At 44.0% G+C, this 20,992-nt stretch overlaps 1 protein-coding gene across 2 annotated transcripts in view; it reads left to right on the forward strand.

Annotated features, from left to right (window-relative positions):
* The first annotated feature begins 2,423 nt into the window (after positions 1-2,423).
* Positions 2,424-20,992, forward strand: part of LOC8040379 (chondroitin sulfate proteoglycan 4) — a 178,500-nt gene continuing 159,931 nt past the window's right edge. For both annotated transcript variants that reach the window (XM_040211409.3, XM_040211410.3), the window contains exon 1: positions 2,424-2,621. In XM_040211409.3, the coding sequence (XP_040067343.1) occupies positions 2,435-2,621 (187 nt within the window). In that variant the 5' untranslated portion in view covers positions 2,424-2,434. The remainder of the gene's footprint in view (positions 2,622-20,992) is intronic.

The following is a 20,992-nucleotide window of genomic DNA, read 5'->3' on the forward strand; positions in this document are numbered from 1 at the left end:
CCGGATTAGAGCGCAGCTCTAATCCGGCGTTACGGGGAGGATGGAAGGGTACTAAGGGATAGGTGACTCCTTGAGGTCACGTGACTTCAGGGGGAGGGGTCACGTGACCTCTGGGAGGGGTCACGTGACCTCAGGGGGTTACCTGAGGGTAACTCTGATAACCCTCGTGACCCTTGAGAGGGTAACCCTTGTGAGAGTAACCCTCGTGACCCTAACCCTTTTGAAGGTAACTAACTTTCGCAACCCTCGTGAGAATAACGCTCGTTACCCTCGTGAGGGTAACCCTCGTGAGCGTAACCCTCGTGATCCTCGTGAGGGTAACCCTCGTAACCCTCGTAACTCCACCGAAGGTAACCCTCGTGACGTCATTATGGAAAACTACCCATAATGCAACGCGCGGTTACGCCGACAGCGACGCCGACGGCGAAGCCGCTCAAGCCGGAGCGGGCGCCGAAGAGCTGCGCTGTAAAAGACTTTCAAAGCAGGTGTTGTAACGATTCCGTACGTAAATGGGGTGTCCGAGTGGATACGGCGCGCCCTCCTGCCTTTAAATGTGAGTACATGCCACAACGTGAAAATCCGAACTGGTGGACTATTGTTGGACCGCCGGACACAGCTTTGATTTTGACAACGCAAAGATCTTGGGGCAACAATAAAGGTGGGGTCCTCGGAAATTCTTGGAATCGTGGTGCATCCGAGGCGACAAATCGGCTTGCAATGTTAATCGCGGCCCACTTCTTGACGTGTACGCGGATTTACTAAAATAGGATTTGGTTGCCGGGCCTTCAATCGTGCCCCTGTTGGCACTCACTGTTGATGTCTCCCGCATGGGAGATGAAACGTGTCTCTAAACTGCTAATTTTGTTAAATCAAGTTAGTGTTGTTTGGTTTATCATGTCGTGCTTCGGCAGCGCGTTATTTAAGGTGGGAAGCTCGATCTGGAAGCGAGACAACTAACCTTCTCAGTTATTCTCATTCTGTAAGTGACTATAGCTCCAATTATGCGTATGCTGAACAACAAATGTGCCACTATCTGTGTTTGTGCATGCGTGACGCATCTTACCGAATTAGACATATATATATATATATATATATATTTAGAGCGAATACAGTTTCCAAACCTCAAAATTACACCGGCTGCTCCATAGCATGAAGGTGAGAAGAAAGATAAATGACAATGGATCCTCTTAAACGGTTTCGTTATTTATCTTTTCTTAGGAATTACTAAATAAATTTGCAAGTTCGTTTTTTTTTTATATATATACATATTTTGATAACTCAATTTACGCGATCTAAGCGTGCTCCAAGGACTCAACTGCCCAGTTCCAGCGTGTTATTGTCTGGGTGCGAATCGAAATGGTGATAGTGTTATTTTGTAAGAGGATATTTCTTCCTATTTTTCCTGCGATTCTGTGCTCTGAAAATTGGATGCTGCAAAAAGTGACAGTTAAGAGTCGCCCTTGTTGGTACATACTTGTAAATATATCAGCTTAAACATTTTAATTAAACTTGAACCTTGTTTTCTTCGTGTTTAAGTTTCAATTTAAAGTTCAAGCTGATATATTTACAAAAAGTTACACTGCCCCTAAAAAGAACAGTGAGATAACTTACCCGAAATGAATCCTCGTAAATCTGCCCAAAAGCAGAGCTTCCTCTCCAACCGCCGAATATGGATTCCAGTCTTTTATTTGTCATAGCATGACGCAGCAAGACGCTGCGCCAACGTATCGCGCCCTGCCTATAGATGCCCACCGCTCATCGGTGTATCAAAAACTCTGCTATCGCTCAATAAGACATGCCCCAATAGAGCAAAAGATATTTTGTTGTAATGGCGTCTTGACAAGTTACTGCATTCGTTTTGCGTTCATGTTGCGTTGATTTTGTTTTTATAGATATGTGTATGCCCACTCCCTTGTAGAATGCCCACTCGGATCCTCAAACAATGTTGATGATGATGATTTCAAAGGCGCTCTCGACGAATGCGTAGCCTTTATAGATTCTCTTTAACCTCATCGTATCGCCTGACGCCAGTGTCACGAGAACATGTGGTGCCATGGCGTTACGTTAGATTACGGTGCCACGTGACTAAAAACTTCGTTGAAAAGAGACAAGTTATGCATAAGTTATCCGATAAACTTATCATAACTTAAATAAAGCATATAAGTTATATTATCCTCTATGTTCCAATATGTTTATGGGACACATTCACATCATATTTCTTACTAGACAAATACAACGCATTTGAAACGCGCAACCTCAGCGCCTCTCCTCCCGAGAGCCAAAACCGAAACCGAAACCCAATCGAGACTCCCGCCATCAGGATTACCGTCGTGGTTCCCAGATTCGTCGTCGGGTGTCGCCCTATCGCGACAAGTCAGCCGAAGGGAGCGCGCGCCTCGCCGAAGACGTGAGAGCTCCAGAAGCCGCAGGGTCGATGCGAAGAGGGCAATGCGCTGCGGGCGCAGCAGCAGCCGGTGCGGCTGTGGATAGCCGGGGCCCCGACGCCGTCATGGATGCCTCCTCGGCGACGCAGACGAAAAAAGGAACCCCGCTGTCGAGCCCGGTCTCGAGCCTCCTCCTCTTCTTCCTCCTCGTGGGAATAGGGTCAGCCTCCGGTCGCGGTAAGTGGCCTCTTCTCTCTCCCTGATGGTCATCGGGAATCGTTGGGAAAGCAAGAACTCCGTATTACTGTTGTTGCGATAGCCGGAAGCCAGGGTAGGAACCGAGGATGACGTTTTCACGGTTTGGAACGGAACCGTCAGCACCTCGGTAGGGAACCTATATCGGTTTCTGTCAGTTCATCGCCAAACTCATAGCGGTAGCTATTTGGAGCAAATGGGACGCTATCGATTCGGTTCAAGCTGTGGACTCAAAGGGCCTGATTTGGGTGCCTCTTTGAAGACTCCAGTCATATGCCGTTTAATTAAGTTGTGATGAGAAAAGCTCCTCTTCGCTTCCTCCTCATTGGGATAGAGTCAGCCTTTGGTTGCAGTGAGTGGCATTTTCCCTTTCAACTCTCCCTCTCACTGATGGTCATCGGGGTTCGGAGGGGAAGCTGGAGGAACTATGTACTGTTGTTGTTATGATGGCCGGAAGTCAGGGTAAGAGCCAAGGATGATGTTTTCATGATTTAGATGGAGCTGTTACCACTTCGGTGGCGAACTGATCGTGGTATCAGATTGGAAAAGTTTAACGCTGTCCGTTTGGTTACAATTATAAATTCAAAGAGACTGAGAACTGATGTTATTTATCACTGCATTGAATTGCAATAGGAACAGCTCCTATTTTGCTTCCTTGTGGTTATAGGGTCAGCCTCCGGTCGCGTTGACTGTCTCGTTCACTTCCTGGTGCTCATCGGGTTTCTTTGGGGAAGTGGAAGAACTCTGTGTTGTTGTTGTTTTGATAGCCGGAAGTCAGGGTAACAGCCAAATATGACATTTTCATGCTTTGGAAAGGAAGCGCCACCATTTTATTCGTTAACTGAAAGCGGTAGAGAAACGCTATCCGTTCGGTTTCATTTGTAGATTTAAAGGGACTGATTTGGATGTCTTTTTGAAGGCTCCTGTTACTCGCCATTTAGCTAAGTTGTACTAAGAACAGTTACTATTATTCTGCTTGCTCGTGGGGATAAGGTAAGCCCTTGGTCCTGGTGAGTACCTCCCATTCTCTTCCTGGTGGTCATCGGGGTTGGCGGGGGAGTCGGGGAACTGTCGGTTCTTGTTGATGTTGCGACAGCTGGAAGCTAGGGTTGGAGTCAAGGATAACGTTTCCACGTTGTGGAAAGGAACCTTCATCAAGCCGATATTTTATACAAGTTTTCTTATCTGGTACCTTTATGAAGACTTCAATTCTGTGCCGATAAATTCTATCGTAATAAGAACTTCATTTTCGTTAGGTTTTTGCAATTCTTGCTCTCGCTTTCGCAGGTGGAGATGATGCCCCGCCGTCTTGAAATAAGCTGCTTTTTTTCAGGGTTTATTTTTGTGTTGGGTTGAAAGGGTTTAGGGCACATGGCCCCGAACCCTTTAATATGTTTCTATATTTTAAGCCTGTTCTAACACCTGTGTTCATTACAGGCTTGCTGTAACTGGGGAAATAGATCATGCGCAATCCTTGAAGTGCATTTTTTTTTTTACTAATTATGCTCTAATAAAAAGAGTTGTTTTTTAGTTGTTTTAAATCCGTACAAAAAGCTTCGCAGCTCGAGGCGATGTTCCTTCCGCAGTCTAAAAAAAGAAAATATATACCTGAGTTAAAAGGATCCGGGTCACACGGCGAAAGGTTCTGATTTCAAGCCTGTTCCGACACTTGTACTGATTGCAGCGTTTGTTTCGCATGTATGAAAAACACTTAATTTGTGAACGTTCACGTATATTATTGGCATTTTAATTGGGTTGTAATAAGAAGGGTTCCTCGTCTTTGTTGTTGTTTCGTTAAAACTTTAATGCAGTAAAGCAAATACCGCTGCCCATAACGAGGTACCACTCTTTTGGAACACATTTACGAACACGGCTGAACGGGTTTAGGGCAAAGAGCAAAAAAGTCTTATTTAAACCGTGGTCCGTTTCCTGTGTTCGTCGCCATTTTTTTTTGTATCAAGAAAATTTCATTTATAAACATTGAAGTAAGTTATTTGCCGTCTTATTTTATTGTAACAAATATAACCTATTTTTAGATGTAAGAAATTATCGCTGCTGGAGACGGTGTCACGCCGTTTCAACAAAAGGTTCTGAATTCAAGCATATTCATGTATCTGTCTACATGCCTTTTGTTTCGTAGCTGGCAGAAAACTTAATTTGTTAACCTTCACGTAGATTATTCGGCGTCTTATTGTATTATAAGGAGAACAACCTCTATTTCATCTTTTTTCTTTACATCTTTTACAGTAGGTATTATTGCTGGAGGCAGTGTCACGTCATTTCGAACCAAACATTTACAAGCTAGGTTGAAAGGGGCTCACGACAAATGTCAGAAGGTTCTGTTGTTACTTACTTCATTTTTATGTATCCGTCAACATGCATTTCGTTTTGTAGCTGGTAGGAAACGTAATTTGTAAACTTTCAATTAAATTCTTTCGCCCCTAATTTTGTTGTCAATAGAAGAGTGCCTCCTTACTGTTTTGTATTTCTGAAACCTCTAGAGTAGGTATCGCAGCTGGAAACAATTCCCCGCCATTTTAAAACTAATCATTTCTAAACTCAATTGAATATGACTCAAGTCACATGAGGAAGGTTTTCCTCTGTCGCCTGTTCCAATATCATTATTTATTGCCCTTTATTTTGTAGCTAAGACAAAACTGACTTTATAAACCTTGAAGTAGATGCTGCAATTATAATTGTTTCATTGATTAAAAAAATGTTTAACAAGCCCAGCTACAAGGAGTGGAAGCACATTGAAATGTTCTAATGGATGGGTATTTATCGCGACTTCTTGTATGATTAAAGATTTCCCTATTAATTCTGGGATGCATAGCCGTAGCTCACGGTTAAAACTTTTGTTTCAGCCTAAGAGATTAAAGCACGGGTGATGGGCTGATAGCACGTTGGAAAATTTTTGTTTAGATGCTTTTCCGATAGCTGTCTTTATGGCCAATTCTGTGATTAAAAATCGTTTTATCTAGAACTTATAAAAAAGATGTTGCAACTGAGGACAGCAATACTCTGTTCAAATGAGATATTGTAAACAACTTATATTTCGCGGGCTCATTATTTAGCGATTGAGGTCAAAGCTCAAGTTTTGGAATAATTCGCGGGTTCTAATTTTCGCGATGTTGTGGGACCTCAATATAGATTTTAACGTGTTTACATCTTCCCGGAATTGTTCGCGGGACAAATTTTTCGCGAATGGTAGACGATTCGCGAACTTCGCGGAAATTAGGTCCTTGCGAAAATGAAGTCGTTTACAGTATTCAAAGGCGCATTCGAGTAAGGTGACAACACATTAGAGAAGTTCTTATTTGATATGTGTTCAAACACATTTATTCATTTTATTCATCACCGTTTCTTCTGTATTTAGGACAATTCGGTATTTCAAAAGCTTGAGGCAAGAGTCGCAATTGTAGATAATATCCTGCCGTTCAAAACGTCTTAATTGAAGACTGACGATGCAAGGGAAAGACCTCGTTTTCACGCCGCATCGACTACCTCCATTCCTGTGTAATTAGAATATATTTTATTTGGAGCGCTTGAAATAAGCTTTGCAACTTGAGGATAATGTTTTGAAGTTTGTGGTCGGTTTGCCTCGCTGCATACCCGACCCGGAGGAATAACACGGAGCCAACGATTTCAACAACAAGAAACTACATTTGATGGGACATGGACGAGACGATTAACATGGTTACCAGCGGCGCCTGAGTCCAGGCCGTGACTCCCCGTGTGCCGCCTCTCGTCCACCTCATCTAGGCGGCGCACACGATGTGCGCGTGGCTGGCTTGACGTCGCCGCCACGCGGGAAAAGTTCGCCACCTGAGCCCCGCAGTCGGGTAACTGGGCTGGGGAGTCGCCAGGGTGCCTACAAGTTCACTGCGAATAACTATAAGGTCGGTTAGAAGGGGTGATGTCAGGTTCTGAAATGGTGCCGGTTGCGAAACTTGCATTCATTCAATCATATATAGCCTTCTTTATATTGATAACGCCTTCCCAACTTCTGACTTACCTACACTTCGGCGCCGTTGCGCATGCATCACGTCACCACCGCCAGAGGCGCCACCTTTCCATACAATGAAGACGATGATGCTTGTCCGCTGCGCACAACGTACGTGATTCCAACAATTTCGGAATCCGTACTTCAAAGCGGGTGAGCTGCAACGTATGTAGTCTCCAAAAGCGAAGAAATTTAGTGGATGGTAGGTATGACCCAATACGAATGACATACCAGTCAGATGACCTGGTAGACTTTCGCACTGTCGCAACAGTGAACGCTGAAAGTTTTTATTTGCGACTTTGACGGCCTATAGGCGGTGCACTAGTTCCTATCAAAATGGCTATCATCTGGATGATGGTCTTAAAACAGTAGCACGGAGATGGCTCTGCAACGCGCAATTTTTTTTTATATATATATGAGCGATACAAGAGCTTTATCTCATTATTCTTCGTCAGGAAGGTGTAAGCAAGCACCTTCACTCTGAAGACTATCATCCAGGAGCTATGGATTGTGATTCTTGCATCGCGGTACCACCATCACTGAAAGTTGCTCATTTCTAAAGTCAAGGACCAGGTACAGAGCAGAAGGTGAAGAGGAATCACAATGGCGATGGTCATCTGAGGCTACAATCGCTACGAAGTCACCTAAGCAGCTTGAAAGATGTTAGTTGTGCCAGGGCTCACGTTTCGTAATGACGCACTGTGCCTGTCTTCAGGCACCCGTAACTACTTCGAAGTGCGCGAGAAAGGTATGGGCAGGTAAACACTGACAGCCTGTCCAGCAGCACCGAAAGGGGACCTGGAAGGGTACATGGGCGGATCCAGCTTTGATGCCATGGAGGCCCGAGTCAAGCTGGACTTTGAGTGAAGCCTCAGCAGGATGCACGATGGGAAACCAGACGGGCCCTCCTTAACGTCCGTCGCAAAAAGGTGCCTACTGCATACTGTTGAGTATCAGGAGGTAGAATTTGGGACGCAATCTGTCCTCGGAATGAGCTTTAGCCATTTTCTATGGTCCCGGGTATCTTTTGGGGTCTTGTGAAATGACAGTCCCTGGTCCCTGTACCTTCTTGCCCGCTGCTACCACAACAAATACCAAAAATAGGACCGAGAACGCAGGAACGCACGAGAGTAGCTTATTCACGTCGATCGGTTACGTCGTTCACGTTTTGTCTTGTATGGGGAAGCAACGCACGCTTTTGGAGACAGCTGGCAACCGGCGATTGGGCTGGCACTATCAGTATACAGGAGACTATGATTCAATCAATCATGGTTTTATTTTTCCAGAATTACTGGAACGAATTAAAAAAATAATACATATTTAACTTGGTACGAGTAACAAAGCGCATTAACTAGCAGCAATAGCAGCAGCTTGAGAAGTGTAATATTCCGCTAGCTAAAATAGCAGTTTCGTGAAAAATAAATTGGACTGTAATATAAACTGCTTTATTGCTCTAAAAATAACCCAATATTTTCGTCAGCTTTGAAACTTAAGGTATTACCTTGAACTCCATTAATCTCATATTACATTGTGGAATTACTTACAACAAATTTCTTGCCATTGATCACATAATTGAAGAATCTTCAGAAACTTAGGAAGATGTTCCATCTTACAAAACAAACTATTGCAAGTTCAGTTAAAGCCAATGAAGTTATATGAGGTAGATTATGACTTCGTATCTTTTTCTCATACGTGCATTCGTCACAAATTATCATGTAAAAAAGCACCTCTATTCGAAACCTTCAAGTGGGAGCGTAAAGTGCGAATAATACGACGCCGTTGAAGGCAAATATCTGTAGGCCTATTTTAATGCTGGCCCACAGGAAACCTGCTGAAAAAAAGCGCACAAACGACACGCCGAGGAAGAGAGAGATATAAAACACACACCAACGCTGGTGTGTTATATGTGTCTCTTCCTCGTCCTGTTCTTCGTGCTCTATTTGTCATCAAGTCTCAATACCAACTGGTCCAAGTCACCACATGCCACACTGGCAAGATTCTAATTTGGCGCGTGTTCATATATCTTCCTTCGTCGCCGTTTATTGTGGGATTTTGAAGCTCTTCGTTTAGGATTTCTGAAGTAGGTGGGGCAACTGGAGCTGGTGTTCTCCTGTCTGAAATAAATGTTCGTCCTTTCTTTTATTTTAGTTGATTTCAGGAATGTTTCAAATGAATAGTCACCAGCTTCCAAACGGGTACTTGAGGAGGTTTCTGAGATCGCCTAAATGTGGCAATATCCCAGAAATTCTTAAATCATGACGATACGCGGTCGATTTCCCTATTTGGAAAACAATCCAAGATCGCAACACACCGAAGTCTTCTCAGGCGATGGTTGGAGCATATTCCGAAACCAGGACCACTGTCAGCCAAGAGCAAGCGAAGAATCCTCGCGTCTCCGACCGGTGGACCCGCTGAGTGATATCTCGAAAGCGCGCGGCTCGTCTAATGGACAGCCCGGGCACCCGGACATCGGCGAGTTTTCTTAGTCAGCTGTACTGTCGGGGCAGACGAAGTCAGATGTGTAAAGCGCGAAACACATGTATGACGAAACCGTCCGATCCGACGTCCGACCAGGCAATACGGTCGGAGGCGAGGGTTTTCAACGCTCCCCGGTGCTGCGAAAACCCTCTCCCCCCAAAACCATTCCGGCAGTTCGCACGTCGGATTGGACGGTTTCGTCGTACATGTGTTTCGCGCTTAACATCGCGTCCATCGCTTCATCGCGCCATGGCTCTCGCTAACCTAATGCCGATGATTCAGCTCAGCGAGCGCACGCTCGAAAGCAGACGACCCGACACATCACTCCCGCGGAATGCGAAAAAAAGAAATATGGTGCTTTGATTTTTAATAATAATATGTAATAATAAATCTTTGTGTAATGTGTCCAAAAACAATCACAGCGGTCTTCACTTTGGTACACACAATAAAAAAGTAAAACTCGAGCGAACAAACATGGCCCATCAAATGACGAAATAACATGAAATTGACCAGTGGAAGTGATGCACGAAAATTATGCGCGCTAAATGGGTGCCGGGTGGTATCGTAACTTCTTACGGAAAACTGAAATGTCACTGGATATATCCAAGCTAGACAACGCGCTTCTATTGAACGAAGTCTGCAAATGAAACATTGGTAACGCACTACAAATTCGATGAACATAAAAAAATTCGTAAAATGTCTAGTAAAACGGCAGGGAACATGAAAATTAATACTTCCGAAAAGCAAGTCAGTATCAAAAACCCCATTCACAGCGTTGTACAAAAAAACTAGATCACGTTCCAGCCTTCTGCTTGACAAAGGTACGAGAGAAACTCTGTTAAGACGAAAATAATAATTATAATAATGAACGATTATTACAGTATGGCGTTCCTTCTCCACGAAAAATTAACATTTGACTCATACTCTTATTTTCCCTTATCGTCTACAAAAGCGCACACATTTTGTAATAACACTGTTTGCAATCTCCATCAAATGTTGCGCTTTCATTGGTTACATGTCGTCCTGGCTGCCGGAACATGTTCTTCCCATCGTCTGCGGTGACCTCGGTGTGTTGCAATCTTTCATTGCTTTTTTCCAACAGGGAAATCGACCGCGCATTATCTTATAAATTTCTAGGATCCTCAGAGCCCGCAGAGTGAGTTACCGCCATATTTATGAAATCTCAGAAACCTCCTTAGGACCTACCGACAAACAGTAAACGTTTCCAATAAGGCTCATAACGCTTGTTATTTTCTCGTCGTTTATTATACATTTTGACATTTATATGGATATTGAGCTGGGTGTTGAAACTGCTCTAAGTGTTATGATTTCGTGCCTCTTCCAATAACTAAACCTGTATTCGTCGCCGCCTATTTTTTTTTTCAATATATTTTTTTTTATTTGGGAGTTTTAAAGTAAGTGTTGTAAAGTTCAAGCATTTCTAAGTCTAATTTAGGGGTAGAGAGCGCATCGGGAAGATTCTGATTGGCCGCCGGCTCTGCGACCTGTTTGCGTTGGCATTAATTGTGGAATTAGAATAACTTCTAGTTTTTTACACTTAAAGTAGGTGTTGTTTTATGGAGATATTGTTTCGCACTGAAGATAAAAATGTATTAATAAAGTTTAAACGAGTCAAAGTACCACTTTGAGGTTGTTATTTAAATATCCTCTCAATAAGCTGTGTTCGTCGCGGTCTATTGCGTAATTAGATGAATTTATTTGGAGCCCTGAAAGTAGGCGTTGTTGATGAAGATGGCGTTCTGTAGCTGAAAATGTACAGTCTCCGGAAATATGAAAGACCCACTGGGAGCGCGTGGCCGAGGCGATGGCTGGCGGGGGCGCTGCGAGCGCTCCGGGCAATTCCATTCTGCTTCGAGGGGAGGACGCTCACTCGGGGCTCAGCACAAACTGATAAGCGCGTTTCGCTTTAGCTGAGCCCCGAGGGAGCGTGCTCCCCTCGAAGCAGAGTGGAACTGCCCGGAGCGCTCGCAGTGCCCCCGCCAGCCACCGCCTGGGCCACGCGCTCCGAGTGGGTCTTTCATATTGCCGGAGAGTGTACATTTTGAGGGCTCAGCGTAAACCCCGAAAGATCAATTTAAAACATTTAGAGATATAGGGTTCTTTTTTTCTCAACCTGTATTCATTGGCACTTCATATGTAGTTAGAAAAACTTCATGGTGTTGAAAACATATTTTCCTTAAAAACAACGGGGGAAGCAAACTTCAATGTGAGAATATTGCTATTGGTCTTTGACACCTATGTGGATTGTAAGGCGCGTGCTCGTCGTCACGCATGTTACGTAATCAAGATGTCCAAAAATATGGGTCGTAGCTGAAAATTATGAAGGACTTTTGGAGCAAGCAGCCGTAAAGTTCGATTCCAAGATCGATTACAGCCTATACTTCGTTTCGGATTAAGCACGACCGTAGCCCCCGCTGCCATCCAATGGAGTCAATCAAAGAGTACCAATCACGCGCAGTGAATGCGGCGTAATCCTGCGCTTCTTTCCTCCGCGTGACTGGTGTAGCACATCAAAGCAGACGCGCAAAAACGACGCCCGCCGTCGCGATGCCCTTTTGCTGCTTGACTGGCTGCAAACTCACTGACGCCATGGCGCTGCGGTGGAGCTGCGGTCGGTACTGGGCATGCGCAGTACGCTTCACTCCTCCCGAATTCTGTTTCTGCACACGGGTGTGGACAAAGCGGGCTTTGTTTCGAAAAACTGTGTTGGTGCATAGAGAGGTTTTGATTTTGGCGTAGCTCGACCGAATCTTCACATATATCGACGCGCTCGTTGTCGAAATCGTATTTAACCCTTCGTTGGCGTCCCAATGCGGAGCGCAAATTATTTTGCTTCTTTTGCGGGGGTTGTGGTGACGTCAGAACGACGTCGAGCTCTGATTGGCTCTGATTGGAAGAATAGTTGGTAGACCTCAAGGCAGCTTGCTTTGAGGTCAACCCACCATCCTTCCCATCAGAGCCAATCAGAGCTCGACGTCGTTCTGACGTCACAGCAACTCTTGCGCAACAAGTAGACGACCTGCTCTCCGTATAAGCTTCGGTCACATACGGAGGAATTCGATTCACCCCGTCAGATCAAACACTCCGAAGCTTGGTTTTAGTCTGCTTGCGCATGGTAATCGTTCTGCTGTAGCGAGCTCGGAAATACGAGTGTTCAGATGTCTCTGATTGCGCAATAAAGCCGCTGTCACAGCACTGCTCGTGCGTCATACATAATACATGAAGTTTTCTCTGCCGACACGATGAGACAATAATCTGTGAGCATGCCTCAAGTATGTTATAGGCATATTTTCTTCACACATGTGCATCCCTCGAACACGTCCGCATCCAGTTTTTGTACGACCCATGTGACCGGGCCGTTGTACACGGAAGAAGCACGCCTCAGGCAGTGTCCTCAGTCACCTTTTCAGGGCTTATCCCCCGAGCGAAAAATGCCCCTGTCGACTGTGGACGCGTGCACGGCGCATGAGATCCCGCCGAAGAGAGATCTTTCGCCGAAGAGAGACATTCCGCCGAAGAGAGACATTCCGCCGAAGAGAGATATTCCGCCAAAGATAGATATTCTGCCGGAAAGAGCAGAAACATTATGCCCGAAGTAGCGCGCTTGCGGCTGGGAGTAACGATCTGATGTTCGATGGAAGGATTCGGGAGGTCTGTTGAGAACGAACGGCGTAAGCGCTATCCTCTAGGCTTACGCAAATCTTGAGTGCCTCGTCGTTAACTTTTTTAACTAAGAAAACGCTTGCCTTTGGTTTATGTGGCTTCTGTGACAAGATTAGGCTTTTATTCAGGTTTTTCTTTTTTTCTTTTTATTTTTAAGAATGCTAGCTGTAAAAAGACTTTTCTTTAACTTGCGAGGGTTGTAAGTTTGTTGGAGGTTCTGTATTTACTAAAAAATAAGAGTCACACCACATATTACCGTTTTGGGTTACCGAAGTATTGTTCAAACATTACCCACAGAATTCAGCATTGAGAAAAAATAATTTGTATTACAGGAATTTGATGCAGCAATATCAAGTGGGTTTTCTTATTCCACCAGGCATTGGCTGTCTTAGTATGACACCGAAGTTTAAATATACAATTTATTGTCTGCACGCATATTACTTCCCCGAAAGAAAGCCGTGCGGCGGGAAATAATTTTCAAGTTATTGAAAAAAAAAAGAAATTGATTGGTGCGGTATTACTGCCTCGTAATTTAGCCTTTGTTAATTTGTTGGTAGCTCCTTTCTGCTGCAAATCAAGGCCGCATAAGATTTACAGGCCCATATTTGTTACACACATATAATAACAGATTTTTGCTTTTCTGTTTTATTTTTATTGGCGTACTTTATTTTGACACAGGTGGCAAGGCGGTTGGGGCAAAAGGAGATTAGAGTCGCCCGACGAGGTCCCAACCACACATGCTGCACTCAGCGGCAGGCCTACAAAGTGAACGCAAAAGAAAGAACGAAAACCAGAACACAATACAAATTACAAGGTTACTACACTTAGTCAGAGCTGAAGAGGTAATCCTTAACACATTTTTTTTTTAAAGAAACGCGGAAGAGATATTGTGGGTCAGTTGAAATGCAGATATGTTTCAAGACAATATCTGCGAATTTTAAGTTCCATAATTGGTTCTAACTTTGCGGTTTAGAAGCTGCTGATGTCTTATGTTTAGGAGTGGGCGAATAGCGGTTTGAACCAAATAGTGCGGAGTCATTTATAGCCTTTACAGTTCTGAGGAGCTCCACTACGTAAGGCCTCGCTTTCCAGTGTTGAAGCTAAGAAGGACGCCGCTATCTTAACCGTTATTTTCCCGCCCTGCTCGAGTTGTAATTTGTTTGGGTAGATATGTGTCATAAAGCTAACAGAATCGGTGTTGATTTTAGAATGTACCCAAATGGCGACCTTTCCAGCTTAAATGTTCATCATATGTTAATGTTTGACGTTCCATAAAATATGAGGCGGTTGACTCTGACCAAGGTGAATTTTCAATTAGCCGAACTTGTACTCGCTGTTATTGGCAGTTATTTTTTTTTTCGATGTAAGTAACTGTGTAAAGTTAGTTTATGTTCTTGTGGCCCATATCATCAGCATAACGTGTGAGCACTTCGAGTAAATCGGCGATTTATAAAGTCGTTTTCTAACCACCCTAGAGTTATTTTAACTTAGCAATTTAGCCAATTGATCACAAGGACTCTCCGGCTTAAATTTTCGTCGAAACAAACACCAAGAAATTCAAATGATTTTATGGGTTCAATACTCGAATATTGAAGGGACAGCTTAATTGTTCGCTTGATGAGTTTGTTTTTGGTCCAAAAATTATCGATTTTATTTTTGACATATTTAATTTTCGCATATTTAGGAGATAACCACGAGTGCAGTTGATTGAGCCAGGTAGTCGCCTCTTTTTTTAGTTTATCTGAACACTTACCGGACAAAAATGCATCTTTATCACACGCGAATAAACGGATATATGCTCGTAAATAAAATAATAAAAGTTTTAGTTTCTAGTTTAGTTTGTTTTTCTTCAGGTCGAGCAACGCTTGTGTTTTTAGTAACCTTCTTTTCCATTTTCCATGATTTTGTTTTGACTATCAATAATGTGCTTATAAATATTTATACTTGCGCTGCAAGCACACCAAGCTAGTCAAAGATAGAACACGAGGTGTCTTAAACTGAAAAATATCCCATGTATTCACCAAATACTTATGTTAAAACCTAACAAATGCGCCATAACCAAGTATGTATGAATTTGTAACGTCAAACAGTTTGTGCAAACACCATCATCCTGAACCCTTCCCTTATCGGAAAGCGCTATACTTATTATGTTTCATTCTCAAAAACATATATATCCAGTCGAGAGAATGCCCGAACAAAACGGTTACAATGTAAAACAGATAGTGCAACTCGCGACAAGACGTGAAGGGTTAAATATTTCTCAAATCCACAATTTTGTGATATCGTCAATCAATGAATCACTCACTCACTCTTTCGTGTTTTATTGTGTTGGTGAGTCACTGATCTCATTCAGCAACTTGTTGTTTACACAAAATTGTGCCTTTTCCACAGGCTTGTACGTATTACTGAAAAACGTAATCGATGCCAATCATTATTACTCTCCTTTAAGAGGTATTCATTCAGATTACTTGATTACTTGAGAGAAAAAAAGTAATTGGTCGTTACTTGAGAAATTAACCATTACTTTTCAGATTACTTTAGACTTTTAAAATGACAGATTTTTCTGCCGGTTTGAAAATGAATATTTCCTATTGTCAATTGTTGAACTCAATTAATAGAATTATAAACTTCTTGTCTTCTTAATACAGCAACGTTTGTAAACCACCCAACTGTCGGAAGCTTGGTTCGAGGATTTCTTGGAAGAAAACTTGCGCAAAGGTCGTCATTAGAAAGGGGTCGAAAAAATAGCAACTGTCACACAAGTAATCTTAGTACTTCCAAAAGTATAATCAGATTATTTTTGTGATTACTTTCTAGTGAGTGTATTCAATAGATTACAAAATAACTTCAAGAAGTAAATGATTACAAGTAATTTGATTACCTGTAAATCACGAGTCTTGTCTTTCCATACAAGGTGTGAGCACCGCTCTAGGGCAGGAACCATCTTTGCGAGAAATTAAACGTACACGTTAGCACCGTTAAGTAAGCGGCGCTACAGGTGAGGCATGACGTTAGAAGCGGGCGTTGGTCTGTGTATGGTCTAGATGGTGCGCAAGTTATCTTCTGCGTCTGTCCAGGTGTGATCTCATTGGTCGGCATTCGATCGAACGTAAACATTGTTGTGGGTATGTCTGGCATGGTTTGATGCGAAATGGATTGGCTTGCTTCTGCTATAAATACAACCGACGCTTGCCATATATGGTCATCAACATTAGGTATACGTGTACATATACATTACATATATAGTTCTTGTAGCCTTATTTATCCAATTCTTGATATGGGCATATATGGATTTGCATGACTCCATATACATATTCATATTTATATGATACTGATATGGCTAACTAGTCCATACTTACAAGGCGTGTATTCGATGTATACGCCCTGGCCTGCTCTTTTGCTTTGCTCCTTGTGTAATTTCGGCGCTGTTTTCATTAATATATATTTAACAAACTTCTAGTGTTCTTTTATTTTAGTGGTGCGCTGAACTTAACTAAAGCAGAGGCGTCAACTCATTGCAGAAAAAAAGGACTGAAGCGTAATAGCACTTCCGCATATTTGTTTCGAGCGAAGATATAGCATAGTTTTAACGGGTCAAACAAAATAACCTATAACTTGGCACTGGCGCTAAAGCACATACGCGGACACAAGAAAAGACACATGGGCCTAGAGTAAGCTTAGCCTTTACGAAAGTTAAGTATGATTGCGACTGCACGTGTTTCAGTGTACATAGTCACCTATGCCAACTTCTTACACATATTATAACACCCGTCATGTTGTTCCAAGTCCCCCTGGAAACACCTCCGCAATCTAAAACATTCCGGGTTTTGGTGCTTCTCAACCGGAAACCTCACCCAGGGAAGTTTGGAATAAAAGAAAGTTCTACTTCCTCGTTGTCTCGGACTTTTTCTTCATCTTTCGGTCATTTTATTCGTTGTTTATTGTACATTTTCCCACCACCGAGTCGCTCCCTTTGATGCACGAACTTCCATCGCGAAAGCAGACGACAGTATAAGTTCACCGAGCCAGACCGTCTGCTCGTCTCCCTACGACTCAGCCGTCTGCCGAAGCAGACGACAGAAAGCCGTTACGCCTTCTGCTCTCCGAAGCGCAAGAAACCGCCGCCTGTAGATGACAGCGCGCGTCATCTTGGCATACTCCGTTTCACCTTGCGGTGTACTGCAGAGTACGCTACCAGCCATCTCAGCCAATTCGATGCCGTGAGAGTGTCACATGACCTTCTGGATGAAGGACCGGTGCCCCTAGTAACGTGACACGATCCCAACGCTGGATTGGCTGGGATGGCCGGTGGCGTTTACTGCGGTCCATCGTAAAGTGAAACAGAGCATAGTTCGCTTTCCAGCAAATCACAGAAACTCGCGTATGCAAACGAAGCGGAGAGAGCCGAGTTCAGTGACACCGCTGTCTTCCTCACGTCGATCCTAGCGTGACATTTACTCTTTTCTTCTTCTTGTTTTATTTTGTTTCTTGCCTTGTTTTATGTCGCTGTTGAGTCTCGTCTGCTCAAAAGGCTTCCGCATACGTAACAATGGCAATGTGCTTCGTTTCCCGTCCTGCTCGCTTCTTTTCAGCTTCGATCGCGCCATCTTTGCACAACCATGACAGCATACGGTGGCTACCTTCTCGTCATTGGGCTGACCTCGCAAGCCGCACGCACGTCTTTAGCGGGGTAACGACGTCTGGCCATTTTTTTAGGCCAAATCGTTGTTTGGGTTGTTTCTAAAGCCGCATCTGATTTGGCGTTTCTCGGAGCGAACTCGCTTCTTTTTTTTGTTGTTGTTGTTTTGGTAGAGCCACCAAGTAAGGTGTACATACGCTTCCGATTAACAACACTTCAGTCACCATGGATGGATGAATGGATAGATGGGCGAGTGCTAATGGCTTTACCCTTTATAACCGGCGATAGCTTGCGCCACCGTGTTGCATAAAATCATTGTTGCCAATTACATGAGACTTTACATGAAATTGCTCAAAACGGTTTCCCGTCCACTGTAAATGATAAAACAGTCTGCGACAGGGCAAAACGATAGCGCCTGAGCTTCCTGGCACCAGATCTTAACCATTCTGAAGTCGCATGTTTCAACCGAAACTTGGCCAGTGCGGTCGCTCTGCATTGGGCACATAAAAAACAAAGTGGTGGCGTCCACAGCCCACTTAAAGAATCTACTATGGATCCATACCCTAAACGTGGCTGGTTTGGCTGGTTCTAACCTTGGGTATTGGCGCTTGAAAGCGACGTACACGGCGCCACATCGCAGTTCTTTCATCGAACGACTATGAGAGGCGTAATCACCGAGGTTATTTAGTGCTGGGGCGACATTTTAATTTTGGGAAAATCTGGGCGCTTCAGCGAAGTCGTAAGCAGTCCACCAACCTGGAACTTTAAAAGGACAAGCAACGGGAAGAGGATTCAAAAGCGACACTGCGGCAGACTCGTATACTTCATTACAAGTGATCAAATCGTTTGTAATCGATAACATTTTCAAGGAATTTTGTAACCATTCGATCACGTTCACCTGAAGTAATCTATCTGATTACCTTTGAGAGTACTAAAATTGCTCGTAACCCTTAACTATTTTCCCTCCCTTTTTTAATGGCGCCCTTTGATTGTACAAGTTTCCTATACCAAGGAACAATCGAACCAAGTCTTCGGCAGGAGGAGTTTCACAAAACTGGAATCTCGTTAATTCAAACCCGAGCCGGACCGAACATTTGTTCGAATAAATCAAAGTTTGAATTACCGGGAGTTTCCTCCTATAGGATAGCATAAGATGGAACCTGCGCGTCAGTTTGAATTATCCGCAAGTTTGAATTAAGAGTGTTTTAAATAATGAGATTCGACTAAAGTTTATAGTTGCGTGATTGCAAACTGATACTAGAGAGTGTTAGGAACCATCTTTGCACATCCGGTACGCTACGAAGGGCCCTCCTGTATGAACTGCGCACTAGCGATTCTTTTCTGGGTTGCGCATGCGCAGTTTGTACCGAAGGCCCCACCGTACTGTATCAGATGTGCAAAAACCGTTTCCTAAAACCTATCTCTACTAAAAACAGTACGAAAGACCCGTCTCTAAGCAGGCAGAAAAAATCTGTCGTTCTGAAAATCGGAGGTAATTAGAAAAGTAAAGATTGTTTTTTTCAAGTAAGGGTCAATTACTTTTCTTCTCGAGTAATCAAGTATTCGAATTAAATGTTTCTTAAAATGAAGTTAAGGAGGTTCTTGAAACAACAACGATATAGAGGTGAATTCTGGCGTAGTTTTGTCCCCGTGAATCTAAATATCAGACTCGTTTTCCCCGAAGATCTAAGTAAACACTAAATATTTGACCAGTCGTTACGTCATACCAAGATCTTTTCGGCCGCCCAGCGCGTGTCGCTCGTGTGAACAGCGCGTGCAGTTGCAAGCTTGCCAGGAATACTCCCCCGCACGAACACCAGGCGTGACGTATTTTTCTGGCCTCTTTGAAAATCGCGGAAGTCCGCATGCATAGATATGACAGGCGCTGAAGATGCGCGAGAGCGGAGATTCCAAAAATTCTACATATGACGTCACGTTGCGGGAAGGAGAAGCTTCAGTGATACTTTGGAAAGGATTTTTCTGCAGCCTCCGTGCACCAAATTGAAAAATAATCTCGGTATTTGTGATCCCGTAGGCAAAATGAAGATCATTTAAGTCTTTTTCCTCGAATAAAGACCCACTTCAGTTTCCATTTAAGCGAGAGAAATTGTTATCGTAATTTATTGCTTTTTTTTTAGGTAACGCGCACAAGACTGCGCTGCGGTCATGCGTGGTGAGATCCCACAAAGCAGAACAACTCTAACTTTGGAGCGTCTGTATAAACCAGCTTTTAGCTCTTCTGTTGTCGTCGAACCCCTTAGCGGGTGAAACTTTTATCTGCGCTCCAGTTAAAGTGAGGACGGTGCATCGCAGCGAAATATAGTGCGAATAGCGGTGACGGACGTAGAATTCACTAGATGCGCAATGGCAAAAAACTCGCGCATTCCAACGAGACCGTTGAGTTGGTGCATAAGCACACGAGGGGCCGAGATTCTCGTGTCGCAACTTGCCGCGCAGCCCCCATTCCTTAACTGTAATCAATCTCGAAATCCCGAATAAGGGCATTTGAGTCCCTTTCCAATCGCTTACAGAGCATTCCGCAATCAAAAGGACGGTCGCCCCGGATATTAAAAGATGCGACCCCCTCCGGACACGAATATAATTCCATAATAAAGAGTGACGTGAAAGGAAAGAGGGGACAAATGAGATCCGATTAATCTGGAGAATTGCTCCGACAGAACAAACGAAGCCCCCTCCCCCATTTCTCCTCCTTTCTTCGTTTCCCGTCTCGCAACGGTTCCTTCGTCGCTATATCCCACCGGCTCTCTTGTCTCCGAGACAAGTAAAGATAACCACGAGCGCTGGCGACGAAGCGGCCCCAAGACCGCTTTCTGTTCCCTGCCTCACGATGCCTTTCTTGGGGGAAACCGAACTGTCTCGGTCGAGAGAGCCTAGATATAATAGAGAGACCAACTCCAACCATGGGGAGCGAATGCAATTTAATGGCAGACGCCTCCTACGCAAATTGGTCGCAATTGCGCATGCATGTCGATGAGGGAAGCTGGGGGAGAGGCGGAGACTTGCGAAAATTCGACGCTTTCCTCTTTGGACTCTATTCTTTATCTCTTATTTCGTTCAGAAACCCGCGGCGCCTGTGCAGGATGCTTTGCGGCAGCTGTGCATGCGAGCCGCCATAACCGACCTCAGTTTTACAGCGGAGCTGTTCAGGGCTAGTTTCCCCAGGATCGTGTCCGTCAGCAAACAAATGACGACACGAAACTCTGGACAGCTATTGCCATTTGTAAATTACGGCAGCAACCAGACAACCGGCTTGCCGGTTGTCTGGTTGCCACCGTTGTTCATAGATGGCTCAACCTTTCCAGCCTTTTCATTCTGGCTTGCCGACTTGCGGCCGGCCCTTACTTCATTCCCACCAGAATACAGCTTCGCTGGTCTTCCTTCTTCACCAAAGTGAAAAGTCTGAAAGCTTTTTGTTTCCTCTTTTTCCGCTTACTTCACTTCATTGTTACCATAGCAGGACAGGTCATTGCCATCTTAGATTCTGTTGTGTACTTAACCCAGCATTGGCCTTTGTGGAGACTTATCCAC

Source organism: Ixodes scapularis, unplaced genomic scaffold, assembly GCF_016920785.2.
Source record: "Ixodes scapularis isolate PalLabHiFi unplaced genomic scaffold, ASM1692078v2 PGA_scaffold11__112_contigs__length_91849675, whole genome shotgun sequence".
In the NCBI taxonomy this organism is placed as follows: Eukaryota; Metazoa; Arthropoda; class Arachnida; order Ixodida; family Ixodidae; genus Ixodes; species Ixodes scapularis.